The sequence below is a fragment of the Scyliorhinus torazame genome, chromosome 12, assembly GCF_047496885.1.
Source record: "Scyliorhinus torazame isolate Kashiwa2021f chromosome 12, sScyTor2.1, whole genome shotgun sequence".
Classification (NCBI taxonomy): Eukaryota; Metazoa; Chordata; class Chondrichthyes; order Carcharhiniformes; family Scyliorhinidae; genus Scyliorhinus; species Scyliorhinus torazame.
In genome coordinates this window covers 53,567,853-53,583,076 of record NC_092718.1, presented here as the reverse complement: position 1 = coordinate 53,583,076, position 15,224 = coordinate 53,567,853, and the positions used below count along the sequence as shown (strand labels likewise).

The following is a 15,224-nucleotide window of genomic DNA, read 5'->3' as shown; positions in this document are numbered from 1 at the left end:
TATGGGGGAGGGGGGAATATGGGGGATATGGGGGAGGGGGGATATGGGGGATATGGGGAGGGGGGGATATGGGGGAGGGGGGATATGGGGGAGGGGGGGATATGGGGAATATGGGGGAGGGGGGGATATGGGGAATATGGGGGAGGGGGGATATGGGGATATGGGGGAGGGGGGATATGGGGATATGGGGGAGGGGGGATATGGGGGAGGGGGGATATGGGGGATATGGGGGAGGGGGGATATGGGGGATGGGGGATATGGGGGAGGGGGGATATGGGGGAGGGGGGAATATGGGGGAGATGGGGGATATGGGGGAGGGGGGATATGGGGGAGGGGGGAATATGGGGGATATGGGGGAGGGGGGATATGGGGGATATGGGGGAGGGGGGATATGGGGGAGGGGGATATGGGGGAGGGGGGATATGGGGGAGGGGGGGATATGGGGGATATGGGGGAGGGGGGATATGGGGGATATGGGGGAGGGGGGATATGGGGAGGGGGATATGGGGGAGGGGGGATATGGGGGAGGGGGGAATATGGGGGATATGGGGGAGGGGGGAATATGGGGGATATGGGGGAGGGGGGATATGGGGGATATGGGGGAGGGGGGGATATGGGGGAGGGGGGATATGGGGGAGGGGGGATATGGGTGAGGGGGGAAATGGGGGATATGGGGGAGGGGGGATATGGGGGAGGGGGGATATGGGGGATATGGGGGAGGGGGGAATATGGGGGATATGGGGGAGGGGGGATATGGGGGATATGGGGGAGGGGGGGATATGGGGGAGGGGGGATATGGGGGAGGGGGGATATGGGGGAGGGGGGATATGGGGGATATGGGGGAGGGGGGATATGGGGGAGGGGGGATATGGGGGACGCTCACCCTGCCTGCTCTGACGAGGTCGTTCACCTTCTTGTGGCACTGGGTGCCTGTCCGTGGTGTTAGGGCCACAGCGGTGACGGCCTCTGCCACCTCCCTCCACAGACGCCGGCTGTGGCGTGGGGCAACTCTGCGGCCGTGCCCGGGATACAGGGCGTCCCTCCTCTGCTCCACCGCATCCAGGAGCGCCTCCACATCGCGTGACTCGAACCTCGGGGCTGAGCGACGGCCAGCCATCAAGTCGGGTGTTGCGGTCGGCTGTTCCGGTCGGGTGGGGGGGAGCTGCGCGGCCTTATGAGCCGTCACGCCGTGCAGCGCGTATGACGCTGCACGGCGTGAACCACTGCGCAAGCGCGGATCCCGTTACGTCGCTGCTAGCCCATTTCGGGCCGCAGACTATCGGCCCATTTTTATGACGTGACGCAAGTGGGATTTGCGCCGTTTTTTGCGCCGATCGTCGGAGTTTCCGCCGATAACGGAGAATTTCGCCCCAGGAGTGTGATGGAATACTCTCAACTTGCCTGGATGAGTGCAACTCCAACAACACTCAAGAAGCTCGACACCATCCAGGACAAAGCAGCCCACTTGATTGGCACCCCATCCACCACCTTCAACACCCACTCCCTCCACCACCGAGACACAAGGTGCATTGCAGTAACTCACCAAGGTTCCTTAGGCAACACCGTCCAAACCCGCAACCTCTACCGCCTAGAAGAACAAGGGCAGCAGTCCCATTGGACCACCACCATCTGGAAATTCCCCTCCAAATCACACACTATCCTGACTTGGAAATATATCGACACTGGATCGCTGGGTCAAAATCCTGGAACTCCCTCCCGAACAGCACAGTGGGTGCACCTACATCACATGGACTGCAGTGGTTCAAGAAGGTGGCTCATCACCACACTATCACGGGATGAGTCAATAAATGCAGGCCTAGGCAGGGATGCTTACATCCATGAATAAACAAAGAAAAAACATTGAATCAATGCGGTACCATGTTTTTCTTTTATTCTTTAAATGGCTGGGTTCAATGTAGATCTTTGTGTTTTACATTTAATATTGGATATATAAATATGTAATACTGTTTATTAAACACTGAAGAACTCTATGGATGGTTTTAATCTGTGTTTGTCTTTACTTTTACCAGAGGGAGAATTGTATGCAGGAACTGTCAGCAATTTTCAGGGGAATGAGCCAATCATTTCAAGAAGCCTGGGAAACAAACCACCCTTAAAAACAGAAAACTCTCTCAATTGGCTCCAGGGTAAGTGACAGACAACAACTGTTGATTGATTTGATTTGATTTATTGTCACATGTACCAGAGTACAGTGAAAAGTATTTTTCTGTGGCCAAGGGAGCATACACAGTATGTACATAGCAGACAAAAAAGAATAATCGACAGAGTACATTGACAAATGGTACATCGACAACAGTGATTGGTTACAGTGCGGAACAAAGGGCCAAACAAAGCAAACACATGAGCAAGAGCAGCATAGGGCGTCGTGAATAGTGTTCTTACAGGGAACAGATCAGTCCAAGGAGGAGTTGTTGAGTCTTTTAGGCGTGGGGAAGAAGCTCTTCCTATGTCTGGATGTGCGGGTCTTCAGATGTGATATGAGTTTTAAGGAAGAATGTCTTAAAAATACCCAATTCCTATATTAAAAAGGCATTTTCCCCAGCAGGGCTGCCTGAGTGTAGAGGTGGTACAGAGAGGCGGGATCATTGATGATTGTTGATATCAGCTGTGTCAGTATAGGGAGGTGTATAGGCAGGATAGATACTACCCAAGGAAAAGAGAAAATCCAAAGACAGATCAATACAAGTAAATAGATTGAGAAACAGCTGCAAGCAACACTCTGACTGCCTCTGAAGTGATGACAGCTTGCAAAAAGAGCCCCTGCCCTGCAAAACTGCACTGTGCAACCAGGTTCCCGCACCGACCAAACTCTACCCCTACCAAACACTCCCCTAACCAAACACTCCCCCTACCAAACACTCCTCCCTATCAAATTCTCCTCTACCAAACTCTACCCCGACCAAACACTCCCCTAACCAAACACTCCCCCTACCAAACACTCCTCCCTATCAAATTCTCCTCTACCAAACTCTACCCCTACCAAACACTCCCCTAACCAAACACTCCCCCTACCAAACTGTCCTCCCTATCAAATTCTTCTCTACCAAACACTCACCCTACCAAACACTCCCCCTACCAAACTGTCCTCCCTATCAAATTCTTCTCTACCAAACACTCCCCTAACCAAACACTCCCCCTACCAAACTGTCCTCCCTATCAAATTCTTCTCTACCAAACACTCACCCTACCAAACACTCCCCCTACCAAACTCTCCTCCCTATCAAATTCTCCTCTACCAAACTCGCCCCCTACCAAACACCCCCCCTACCAAATACTCCCCCAATGGAACACTCCCCCATCAAACTCTCCTCATTAACAAATTCTCCCCTACCAAAATCTCCCCCTACAAAACTCTCCCCCTACCTAATTCTCCCCTACTAAACTCTCCTCTCTGCCCATCTCTCCCCCTACCAAACTCTTCCTCATCAAAATCTCCCTCTACCAAACTCTCCCCCCACCAAACTCTCTCCACCAAACTCTCCCCTATCAAACTCTCCCCAACCAAACTCACCCCCTACCAAATTCTTCCCCCCACCAATCTTGTCCCCTACCAAACTCTCACCCTACCAAATTCTGCCTCCAGATCAAACTCTCCCCCGACCAAACTCTCCTACCTACCAAACTCTCATCCATGTCAAACTCTACTCATAACAAAGTCTCCTCAATACCAAACCTTCCCCCGCCAAACTGTCTTGTCCTGCCAAATACTCCTGTCTTGCCAACCCCATGTGTCCTGTCTAATTCTCCTATCCTGGTACTGAATACCAAAGTTGCCGTTGAATCTTAGAATAACACGCTGAAGGTTCAGTAGAGTTGAGGTCGGGTATGTTGAGGTACGACATGCTTAGGCAGTGTGAGCACAAATAATAGAAGCAAATCAGATGTACAATCTTTGAACTGATCCATTTACCAAACAAGTATGACATGTTTACAAAAAAGCATGTTGAGCTTTTACCTCTATAATTCTAGGTCATTTGAACCCATCAGGCATAGCCCTCCAGCTGTTAATGAATATATTGCAGTATTCACTTTGAAGGGCTGTAATGCACTAATTTTCCTCGGGAAAAGCATTAGAAATGTTTGAATGTGGACTTGCCTGAAAATAATAGGATTGTGTAAGAGGTGGCTGCACAAGACATCTGGGACACCTCAATCACGGAGCAGTCACTCAATACAACAGACTCGAGTTTGGACCCTGAGGCAAATCTCCAAATGCACTCCCGACAGATTTTCGAGAAAGTGGGCCCTTATTACAGGCAATGCATATTCAGGCTTTTCTTTCCTGGTGACATAGCTGCACTAAAAGTATCAACACTTTCCATTGGGGTTTTCCTGATCACCGGCAGTGTTTGACTGAGCCTGGCTGAGATTAAATAAAACACTAATGTCAAACAAAGTCTTGTCTTTATCCATTTTGTCACTGTCCAGACAGAGGACACTTTGTTGAGTAAAGGTATTCAGTGTGCACATTGACCTTTCTGTATAACGTAGATTCCTGCGCCAGGATTCTCACTGCACAGGGAACTACAATGACCATGAATTAATGCAGGAATGTTACGCCTGATCATTTTAGTGGGTGGATCAACATGTGCTGCTAAGCTCAGTAGGATAAAAGTCAGGCCCCTAACCTTATGATTCTACACAGCAGTTGCTATTCAGCATTTAAAGCAATCCAAGATCACTTGATAAAGAAAGGTCTCATTCAAGAAGTGAACACCAGTTAAACGTTAGCATTGTTTTGCAGCCTTGCCTCCCATGGCAGGGGACGGCCAATGGTTTGTATTCAACTCATGGAGGTAGACATATTTTTAAACTGTCCGTTCTATGTTTTGCAGATCCAGGGTTTGTAGGTTCCGAGTTTATTCGGGAGGGATTCCCTGCAAAAAATCCGGGTAGAGATGACGGAAAAGTCTATTTCTTCTTCAGCGAAACTGGCAAAGAATTTGACTTCTTTGAGAACACGATTGTATCACGGATAGCCCAAGTCTGTACGGTAAATTAAAAATCCTGGAGGGAACAAAGACTTCCCGTTTCTAGTAATTGGTGCAAAAGTTTACTTTATGTAATGTAAAACATACTAACCTTGTGCTCCTATTAAATTATAGGCCATAAGGCACTGTTTTTAGGATTTTCTCTTTCTGTACTTTGACAGTTAGATTGAGAAATTAATTTAATCGGGAATGGTAATGTTTTAAACTAGTAATCCAGAGAATTTAAGTTGAAATTCCACCGTTGTAATTTCAGAATTTGAAGTCTAGAAACAAAACTTTGTCAGTAAAAATAGGAAGATATAATCAAAACCCAAGTGGTTCGCCAATGTCCTTTAAAGAAGAAAGCCTGAAGTCTCTGCTGGTCTGGCCTACCTGTGGCTGACTCCAGTCCCACACGAATGTGATTGATGCTGGACTATCTTCTGGAGTGGCCTAACCTGCCATTTTAAAAGTAAAATACTGCAGATGCTGGAGATCTGAAATAAAAACATGAAATACGAGAAAAACTCAGCAGGTCTGTAGAGAGAGGAACAGAGCTCAGGTTTTGAGTTTCCAAAGATGAGTCATATTGGACTCGAAATGTTCACTCTGTTTCCCTCTCCATCTGTTGCCAAACCTGCTGAGCTTTTCCAGCATTTTCTGTTTTGCAGCAGATAACTAAGTTTGATAAAGAAGTTTCGGCCCTGACAACGACACCCATACTCTGAGGCTGTAGCTCAGTTGGTAGCACCCTCATGTCTCAGTCATGGAATCAAATCCCAATGCAGGACTAGAGAGTACATTGAGCATTCTGCACTGTGCCACCGTGCTGTCCATCTCAGAAGTTTTTAAAAAAGTATCCAATTCTTTTTTTCCAATTAAGGGGCAATTTAGCGTGGTCAATTCACTGACCCTGCACATCTTTCTGGGTTGCGGGGGTGAGACCCATGCAGACATGGGGAGAATGTTTAAACACCACACAGACAGTGACCCGGGGCTGGGATCGAACCCAGGTCCTCAGCGCCGTGAGGCAGCAATGCTAACCATTGTGCCACCGTGACACCCTATGAAAAGGTGTTTATCATTTCTTCTTTTTTTTTAAACTTAGCGTGGCCAATTCATTTTTTCCAATTAAGGGGCAATTTAGCTTGGCCAATCCACCTACCCTGCACATCTTTGGGTTGTGGGGGCGGAACCCATGCAAACACGGAGAGAATGTGCAAATTCCACACGGACAGTTACCCAGAGCCGGGATCGAATCTGGGACCTCGGCGCCATGAGACAGCAATGCCTCACCATGCTGACCACGGATTTTATAATTTCAAGTCTTTTGTCCACAAAAAGGAAATATTAACAAATGGAAATGTGTTGGATTGTCCCTTTTTTCACCCTATGGGCGCGATTCAGCGGCCTCGTCGCCTCGGCCTCAGCCTGGTATTGGGACGAGGCCATTGAATCTCGCGAGAGGCCTCCATCTGGAACTGCGCCATTCAAAACGTCCCGCCAGGTCCAAGTGGGATCTCATGAGGCGTTGCGATCTGGATCTCACTCTCTTCGGCCGAGATTCAGGCGGGTTAAATATGCGCTCAGTCAATTCAGCCAGGGCTCGGATTCACCAGTCTCACATGCAAGGCCTTAACTGTTTGGTACTGGTCATGAACTATTCTTGATGGCAACTCAGAGGGTCTCGCTGGGGACTTTTACAACAATGATCTTTATTGTCACAAGTAGGCTTACATTAACAATGCAATGAAGTTACTGTGGAAAGCTCCTCGTCGGCACATTCCGACGCCTGTTCGGGTTCACAGAGGGAGAATTCAGAATGTCCAAATTACCTAATAGCACGTCTTAGTGGGCGGAAACCGGAGCATCCAGAGGAAACCCACACAGACACGGGGAGAACGTGCAGACTTTGCACAGACAGTGACCCAGCTGGGAATCAAACCTGGGACCCTGGTGCTATGAAAACACAGTGCTAACCACTGTGCTACCGTGCTTGGGGAACCTGGGTGGTCGGGGACTGGGTGGGATGGTGTCCTGCTACTCCCCTGGCACCTGGGCACCTTGGCACTGCCAGCGGGGCACCCTGGCCAGGGTGCCTGAGTGGCAGTGTCAGGCCAGCAGGGGCACTGCCAGGATGCCCATGCCAGCGGTCAGGCCCAGGGACCTTGCCCATTAATGATGGGGTGGGGGGCTTGAGGACCCCAGAAGAGATAGGTTGGGTGAAGTGTCGGGGAGCCTGAGGCCGCGCTGAGAGGGGGCGTCGAAAGATCGGGGTTCCATGTAAAAATGTTGCACTGGCTCACGTGTCGTCTTCCTGCGCTGGTGAGTCGAGCGAGTAGGAAATTACTTAAAGAGTGGCCCTGGTGAGGAGTTCATTGCCAAGGCCAAAAAAAACCAGCAAAATGCCGTTGAATAGCGGGGTCTTTCTTGGTGCTGCAGGCGTCAAAAACCATCCGCTAAACGCGCTGTTAATAGACTTTAACTCGAGTCCGCTTAATCACGCCCTATATATCTGATCTCTTAACCCAAGTGTACACGTTCATAGGCATCTAAGCAATTTGTTTCCCTCTTTAAGTTTGAGATTAGGTCTAGTCAGTGTAGTGCTTACACATGGAATGAGGTTGCGATTATAAATCAGAAATATCAATTGTACCTTCTTTGCGATTTTTCCTTTATTGAGAAACCAAAATGATGACACATTGTGCAGGTTTGAAATTAGGAAGCCGTAAATCAGGAACTCGTGACTCAGTAATCCTTGGGATTTAGAAGCCTGACGATTATCTCACTAAGAAAGGACTGAAGGATGGAGTGAGTTATACAGCTTTGAGACTCTGGCAGGAATGAGCTATTCACTTTTCACAGTCTAGGGGGTTGAATTGAATTCGGGCAAGGAGGTTTTGAGGCAGGCGATGTAGCTGAAAGCATTTTTCAGAGAGAAAGGCCAATTTACCTGGAGCTCATTCGCCTCCCGGCCAAAGCTACCAAACTAGCTGCTGGGCAGGAGTGAAATTTCAACTCGTAGAAAATTGTGGTCAGTGACCCGGGGGAACAGCCCCCGGTAAAAACTAGTTTCCCAATGGCTCGGGAATTGGATCCTAGCTGTTTATAGCCTCTGGGTGGGAAATGGGTTGTTTTAGATCATCAGCCAGCTGTACACCCTGAAGTCAATGGGCAGTTAAATGGGGCGGGGTGCAAAAGGGCCGACTAAACTGATCAAGCCGGCATTTTGCCAGATGGGTAGATTAAAATGAACTCCAAACTGTACCATAGAGGCCACAGTCACCACAATTGAATGGTGGAGCATGCTCCATGGGGCGAATGGCCTGCTCCTGCTCCTAATGTGTATGTTCATATAAAAATGGATTCTGGGACATCTGGTAGCCACGTCAAGTGTATAATTTGCAGCTGAATGTAACATGACGAGCAATATTCTACTTACATCGAGGTCTGAGATATTGCAACTATAATACAGCAACATGGCACATTTAGGATTTGTTTCACAAAAGGAGAAGAGCAAGTGATTAGACTTTGAAAATATGTCTCATTGTCAAAGACTTCTATATTTAGACAAACTGATTTGGATTGTATTTGCATACAGCTGGTAAAATAGGCTGCTTGGATACAGCCTCACATAATTCCAACAGTTCTCCCATTGGAACTGTGGGATTTTGATAGCATTAGTTGATGCAGCTGAACAAGAAGGGGATCTTGTTGAGTACCAATTGTCTTTGGAGACCCACAGTCAAATTCAGCCCGAGAGGATGAGCTATTATCATTCGTGAAATATATCGCTTACTGATGGTGATTAAAATTACAAGGAGATTTGACAGTCTGATGTTAATACCGGTTGATGCTAATCCTTAGAAAGTAGCACACCATTATATATAATGTTGGTGGTAGGAAAGTGCTAATTATGAGCATTACCCAAGGCGCTGAAGGCTGAGGAATTCTGTTGGGCTCAAGTGACAGCGATATCTTCAAATGCACAGTGTCTATATTACATAGAGGTGTCCACAGTATTAACATCATGATACTAATCCTTGCTTGTCATCACTAGAAACATAAAAGTCACCTATCAAAGAATGTCCAGGATAGGTATTATCTGTATGCTGTTCGATTACAGAATAGCTCTTGTTTGATGTACGTTCCTTGCACAAACTGAGTTTTAAACCGTGATCTGTAATTGGGATTAGTGTTTTCAACGTTTGTAACCTACACTAAAAGTTGGTGACAGTGTGTAGCCTGCACTGAACTGGGAGAACAGGCTGTTGAGTTGTTAAGATTGGTCTGACAGGTGGCATGTGGTGCAGTGGTTAGCACTGGCACTGCGGCGCTGAGGACCCGGGTTCGAATCCCGGCCCTGGATCAATGTCCATGTGGAGTTTGCACATTCTCCCTGTGTCTGTGCGGGTTTCACCCCCACAACCCAAAGATGTGCAGGTTAGGTGGATTGGACTCACTAAATTGCCCCTTAATTGGAAAAAATAATTGGGTACGCTAAATTTTAAAGAAAAGATTGGTCTGACGACACCGCTGTTTCTTTATTGGCCATAGTGAAATAAATGCTGGAAAATTCGCAGCGGATCGGGAGGCATCTGTGGGGACAGAAAAGGCACGAATGGGCCGACCCTCAACTCCCAAAACTGGGTGGGTTGAAGTTGTGTCAGAGGTTAAAATCCCGATCTGCAGGGAACCTGCCACTTCTGATATTTTTTTGGAGGTGGTTTGAAGAGGGGGCATTCAATCTGCTCGCTAGAGGTAGGTTGTTCCTTCAAATATTATTTTGAGGCTGCCTGTCTCTTTTAATCAGCCATTCTTATTTGTAACTCGCATTCCTGATCATGGGAAACTCGGCAGTTGAAAAGAGGCGACAACACAGAACATATAGTGCAGAAAGAGGCCATTCGGCCCATCGAGTCCGCACCGACCCACTTAAGCCCTCACTTCCACCCTATCCCCGAAACCCAATAACCCCTTCTAACCTTTGTGGACACGAAGGGCAATTTAGCATGGCCAATCCATCTAACCTGCACTTCTTTGGAGTGTGGGAGGAAACCGGAGCAAACACGGGGTGAACGTGCAGACTCCACACAGACAGTGACCCAGCCGGGAATCGAACCTGGGACCCTGGTGCTGTGAAGCCACAGTGCTAGCCACTTGTGCTACCGTGTAGCCCAAAGAGAAGGATTGGATCCATGAGATAGTTGCTCTTGCAGCAAGACTTGATAGCCTCGAGGAGTGGTAGCATTTTCTCCAGGCCCAATAAGATACTCAGTAACCTCCCCCACACCACAATCCCACCCTAGCCCAGCAGTCAGTCTCCTGCCATCTCCACCCCCCCCCCCCCAGCCTCCACCCCACTACCACCAATGATCTCTAATCTCCTCATCTGCGGCCTTGCGAAGTGGCCTTCTCACCCAACAAACCTTCTGCCTGCCAGTCAGCCAGCTTGTAGGTGAGAAAGCGACTGGAAACTTGACAGGAACCCTGCAGTTAAAGCTGCAGAACATCCAGGTGCCCTGTACTCTTAGGTTTTGCCATCACTGGACAGCATAGGAAGAGTGAGCATCTGTGTGGAAACCCAGGCTGTTATTTCAAGTCAGTGGCCTTTCACCAGAGCTGGAGGATGCTGAACATGAACAGCCTTTGAGCAGGTACAGAGTCAGGGAACAGGGGGTGGATGGGGTGCAGTTAAAAAGCCAGTTAAGGAGAGGTCTATGTTAGGATCGAGGGGAGGAGAATTTAAGTGACAAATAGGGTGATGCTGTGAAGAACACACGGGTGAAAATGAGACATGCCTGGCAACAAAAGATGAAACATGGGGGCATCAGCTGCCTGACCTGTTAGTACTGGCGGCATTTTCAGTTTTTATTTGAAGCAAAGGATTACAGAAAAAACAAGGAGGTGGAAAGCTTGGAAAACCTGGAAAAGAGGAGGAAGCTCCTGGGAATTTGGTTGTAGAAAGGCAGGTAGCACCTAGCCCGCCTACCATGTACTGATAGGGCCTCCACACCAGTTCACAAGACCCTTCAACTCTCAGTCATAGAGTTTTACAGCACAGAAAGAGGCCCTTCGGCCCATTTTGTCTGTGCCAGTCATCAAGCACCTATCTATTCAAATACCATTTTCCAGCATTTGGTCCGTGTCCTTGAATGCTATGAATTTTCAAGTGATGCTGTCCTCCAGCGCTGCCCAAAAATGAATGGGAGCGATATTGAGATCTGAGGTGGTTAGTCCCATCTCGAGTCCAGAAGGCTGTAGAAAGATGCGGTGTTATCCTTCAAGCCTGCGTTGAGTGGGATGTGGAATTGAACGACAAACGACCTGAAACTCAGGGTTACAATTGTGGGACAAATGGGATGTTCAGCAAGACAATCACCCCGTCTTCCTTTGGTCTTGCTGCAAAGGAAGCGAGCAGCAAATCGAATACACTAAATTTGAAGAAGTACAAACAGATTGTTGTTTCTTTCTGAATGAGTAATTTGGGGCCCTGGCCAGTGAGAAGGGAAGATTTGAAAGGGCAAGGGTTGCACCCCCTGTTCTTGCGCAGCTAGGTGGCCGGGGGAAGAAGAACAGGTGCTGGAGGCGATGGAATGCAAGTCTTCCTTTGGTATCCTGAAAGGGGAAGGATCGGAAGATGCGTTTGGTCACGGCAAGGTACAGGAGATGGTAGAAGTGACAAGAGAATTGTCCATTGAATGCTGGGGCTGGTGGGGAGGAAGTTGAGTACAAGAGGAAACATGTTGCGGTTTCAGGATGGAAGGGAAGGGGTAATAGTAAAACCGCAGTAATAGGAGGGACACGATCAAGGGTTCTATCACTGCAGTGGAGAGAAATCCTTGACTGAAGAAAAATGAAAACATCATAATCTGATGTAGCATTGGCAGAACAGATGCAATTGAGATGGAAAAACTGGAAGGATGGAGGAGAGTTCTGACAGGAAATGTGGGGGGGGGGGTTTCTGGGAAGAATGTATGATCAAGCTCGTTGTCGGGATTGGTCGTCTTTTTGACAGTGATGAACACCCTCTCCCCAGAATTGGAAATAGAGAAGTTGATGAAGAGAAGGGAAGCGCCACTCGTGGCCATGTGAAGCTGAGGGAGGCTTTAGAAGTTGGAAGCAAGGGCAGCATGGTGGCGCAGTGGGTTAGCCCTGCAGCCTCACGGCGCCGAGGTTCCAGGTTCGATCCCGGCTCTGGGTCACTGTCCGTGTGGAGTTTGCACACTCTCCCCATGTTTGTGTGGGTTTCGCCCCCACAACCTAGAGATGTGCAGGCTTGGTGGATTGGCCATGCTAAAATTGCCCCTTAATTGGCAAAAAATTAATTGTGTACTCTGAATTTATTTTTAAAAAAGAAGTTGGAAGCAAAGTTGCTGACATTTTCTAGTTCAGGAGGAGTGCAGCAAGAGGCACCCACACAGTCATCGATGTACTGGTGAAAGATATGAGGAAGAGGATCTGATAATAGTACGCAGTTTTTTCTCCTGTATGGGATACCCCTGATTATAACTCGGGTGCTCAGGAGGTCAAACAAAACGTTCGAAGAGTTGAGACTTTTCGATATGTTGTGGCCTGAGATCTATTTCGGGCGCGACTTAAAACTGGGTCCGCTCTTGGACCGAGAATCACCACGATATTCAACGGCAGTTTGCCCAGTTTGTTTGGCCTCGGGGAGTTTCTCCACACCGAGGCCGCACTTAGAGAGATTTCCTCATCGTGAGCTGATCTCATCAGCAAGAACGGGTGTTCACAGATCGGGACCGCCATTTTGATCATCGGCCCTGATCTTCTCCCCACCCCCACTTTCTGGACTCCCCCCACAACCTTGTCTTGCCCCTGGAAACCCCACTTCAAACCTCTCCAATTAGCATGGCACCCCTGGCCTGACCCCTGGCAATGCCAACTTGGCACCCTGGCAGTGCCCCTAGCAGACTGCCAGGGTGCCCAGGTGCGAGGGGGAATGTCAGACTGATCTGCCCTTTCCCCAACCACCCGGGGACCTCCAGTGGCCTGGCAGACTCCTCCGAGGTGCCGTTAAGGTTGGTCTACGTTTGGGGAGCAGCACGGTGGCGCAGTGGTTAGCATTGCTGCCTCACGGCGCTGAGGTCCCAGGTTCGATCCTAGCCCTGAGTCACTGTCCGTGTGGAGTTTGCACATTCTCCCCGTGTTTGTGTGGGTTTCGCCCCCAGAATCCCAAAGATGTGCAGGGTAGGTGGATTGGCCACACTAAATTGCTCCTTAATTGGAAAAATAAAAATAATTGGTTACTCAAAATTTGCTAAAAAAATAATAATAATGATTTGCAAAATAAGTCTTTCAGAAAATGCTCAGAATAGTTAGTTGTTGAATTGTAACATTCATTTTGCAGCAGCTAATTACATTTTCATAACTGAAGAAAGAAACACTGAAAGGTGCCGGGAAAGGTCATGGAAATGGGTTTGCACTACGGTATATTTGGAACTAAAATAAGCACAAGTACAAATGATGGGCCGAAGAGCCTTCTTCTGTGATGGTATCGTGGCAGGTCACTGCCTGGGTACTGTTTGCTCTAACAATTGTAAGAATGTGTGATCATCGGTATACCAAACAGAAAGGAGAATAACCTTTACCTTTGTGGGAAGTGCAACAAGTGAGCGATCTTTGGGCCCAGTGTCGCTGTAATGATATGGGGCGAGATTCTCCGACCCCCCGCCGGGTCAGAGAATCGCCGGGGGCTGGCGTGAATCCCGCCCCCGCCGGTTTCCGAATTCTCCGGCTTCGGCGGGGGCGGGAATCGCGCCGGTTGGCGGGCCCCCCCCGCGATTCTCCGGCCCGGATGGGCCGAAGTCCCGCTGCTAGAATGCCTGTCCCGCCGGCGTGGATTAAACCACCTCTCTTACCGGCGGCACAAGGTGGTGAGGGCGGGCTCCGGGGTCCTGGGGGGGGCGCGGGGCGATCTGGCCCCGGGGGGTGCCGCCACGGTGGCCTGGCCCGCGATCGGGGCCCACCGATCCTCAGGCGGGCCTGTGCCGTGGGGGCACTCTTTTCCTTCCGCCTTCGCCACGGTCTCCACCATGGCGGAGGCGGAAGAGACTCCCTCCACAGCGCATGCGCGGGGATGCCGTGAGCGGCCGCTAACGCTCCCGTGCATGCGCCGCCCGGCAATGTCATTTCCGCGCCAGCTGGCGGGGCACTTCCGCCAGCTGGCGGGGCGGAAATCAGTCCAGCGTGAGCCTAGCCCCTCAAGGTTAGGATTCGGCCGGACAAGGGGCGGAGGATTCCGCACCTTTGGGGCGGCGCGATGCCGGACTGATTTGCGCCGTTTTTGGCACCGGTCGGCGGACATCGTGCCGATACCGGAGAATTTCGCCCATGGTTACTTCCTTATTTTTATTTATTTATTTACTTCTAAACTGCATTTTCAAAGCTCTAGCAACTAGTGTCGAACGCAATTCATTTATTTTTGTTGAACGTGATTAAATCACTCTGTTTAAATGTGTACTTTCCAAACGTGAACAGGGAAAACCTACCTTTTGATCCTCGTCTATTAAGTGATGAATTGTGATGTGAAGGGAAATGTCAAAGACAATTAATAGCGAGCTGGCAAACCTCGAGAGGACCTGCTGCAGCGTATCCAGGAAATACTTGGAGATGTTCCAGTAAAGATATTTTTAAGCGGTGCAGAATTGGTCTAGATATTACAGTATTCACCGTGATAGTCTTTGCAAATATCGATTTCCTGAGAGAGGCAGTTACTCAGACTTCAACGTGAACATGGCCAACAGCTGGGGTCTGTCACCAGACTCTATTTATCAACATCTGACTGACCCTGTTCCCCATATAAAACCTGGGTAAGCCACAACGTCCATAACCTGGGCAGCGGTCTTCATTTGTGAAACAAGGTACACCTCAGGAGCATTTCTGTATCAACTAGTCCCGAGTTTAATTCAGGAGTAATCCAATTCTGGGGCGAGATTCTCCGACCCCCCGCCGGGTCGGAGAATCGCCGGGGGCGGCGTGAATCCCGCCCCCGCCGGTTGCCGAAGTCTCCGGCACCGGATATTCATCGGGGGCAGGAATCGCGGCGCGCCGGTTGGCGGGCCCCCCCCGCTCGATTCTCCGGCCCGGATGGGCTGAAGTCCCGCCGCTAAAATGCCTGTCCCGCCGGCGTAAATTAAACCACCTACCTTACCGGCGGGACAAGGCGGCGCGGGCGGGCTCCGGGGTCCTGGGGGGGGTGCGGGGCGATCT

General features: G+C 49.5%; 1 protein-coding gene across 11 annotated transcripts in view; it reads left to right on the top strand.

Moving 5' to 3' along the window:
• sema4ba (sema domain, immunoglobulin domain (Ig), transmembrane domain (TM) and short cytoplasmic domain, (semaphorin) 4Ba) overlaps positions 1–15,224 on the top strand; it is a 670,779-nt gene that overhangs the window by 597,714 nt on the left and 57,841 nt on the right. For all 11 annotated transcript variants that reach the window (XM_072468709.1, XM_072468710.1, XM_072468707.1 and 8 more), the window contains 2 exons: positions 2,031–2,147; positions 4,857–5,014. In XM_072468709.1, the coding sequence (XP_072324810.1) occupies positions 2,031–2,147; positions 4,857–5,014 (275 nt within the window). The remainder of the gene's footprint in view (positions 1–2,030; positions 2,148–4,856; positions 5,015–15,224) is intronic.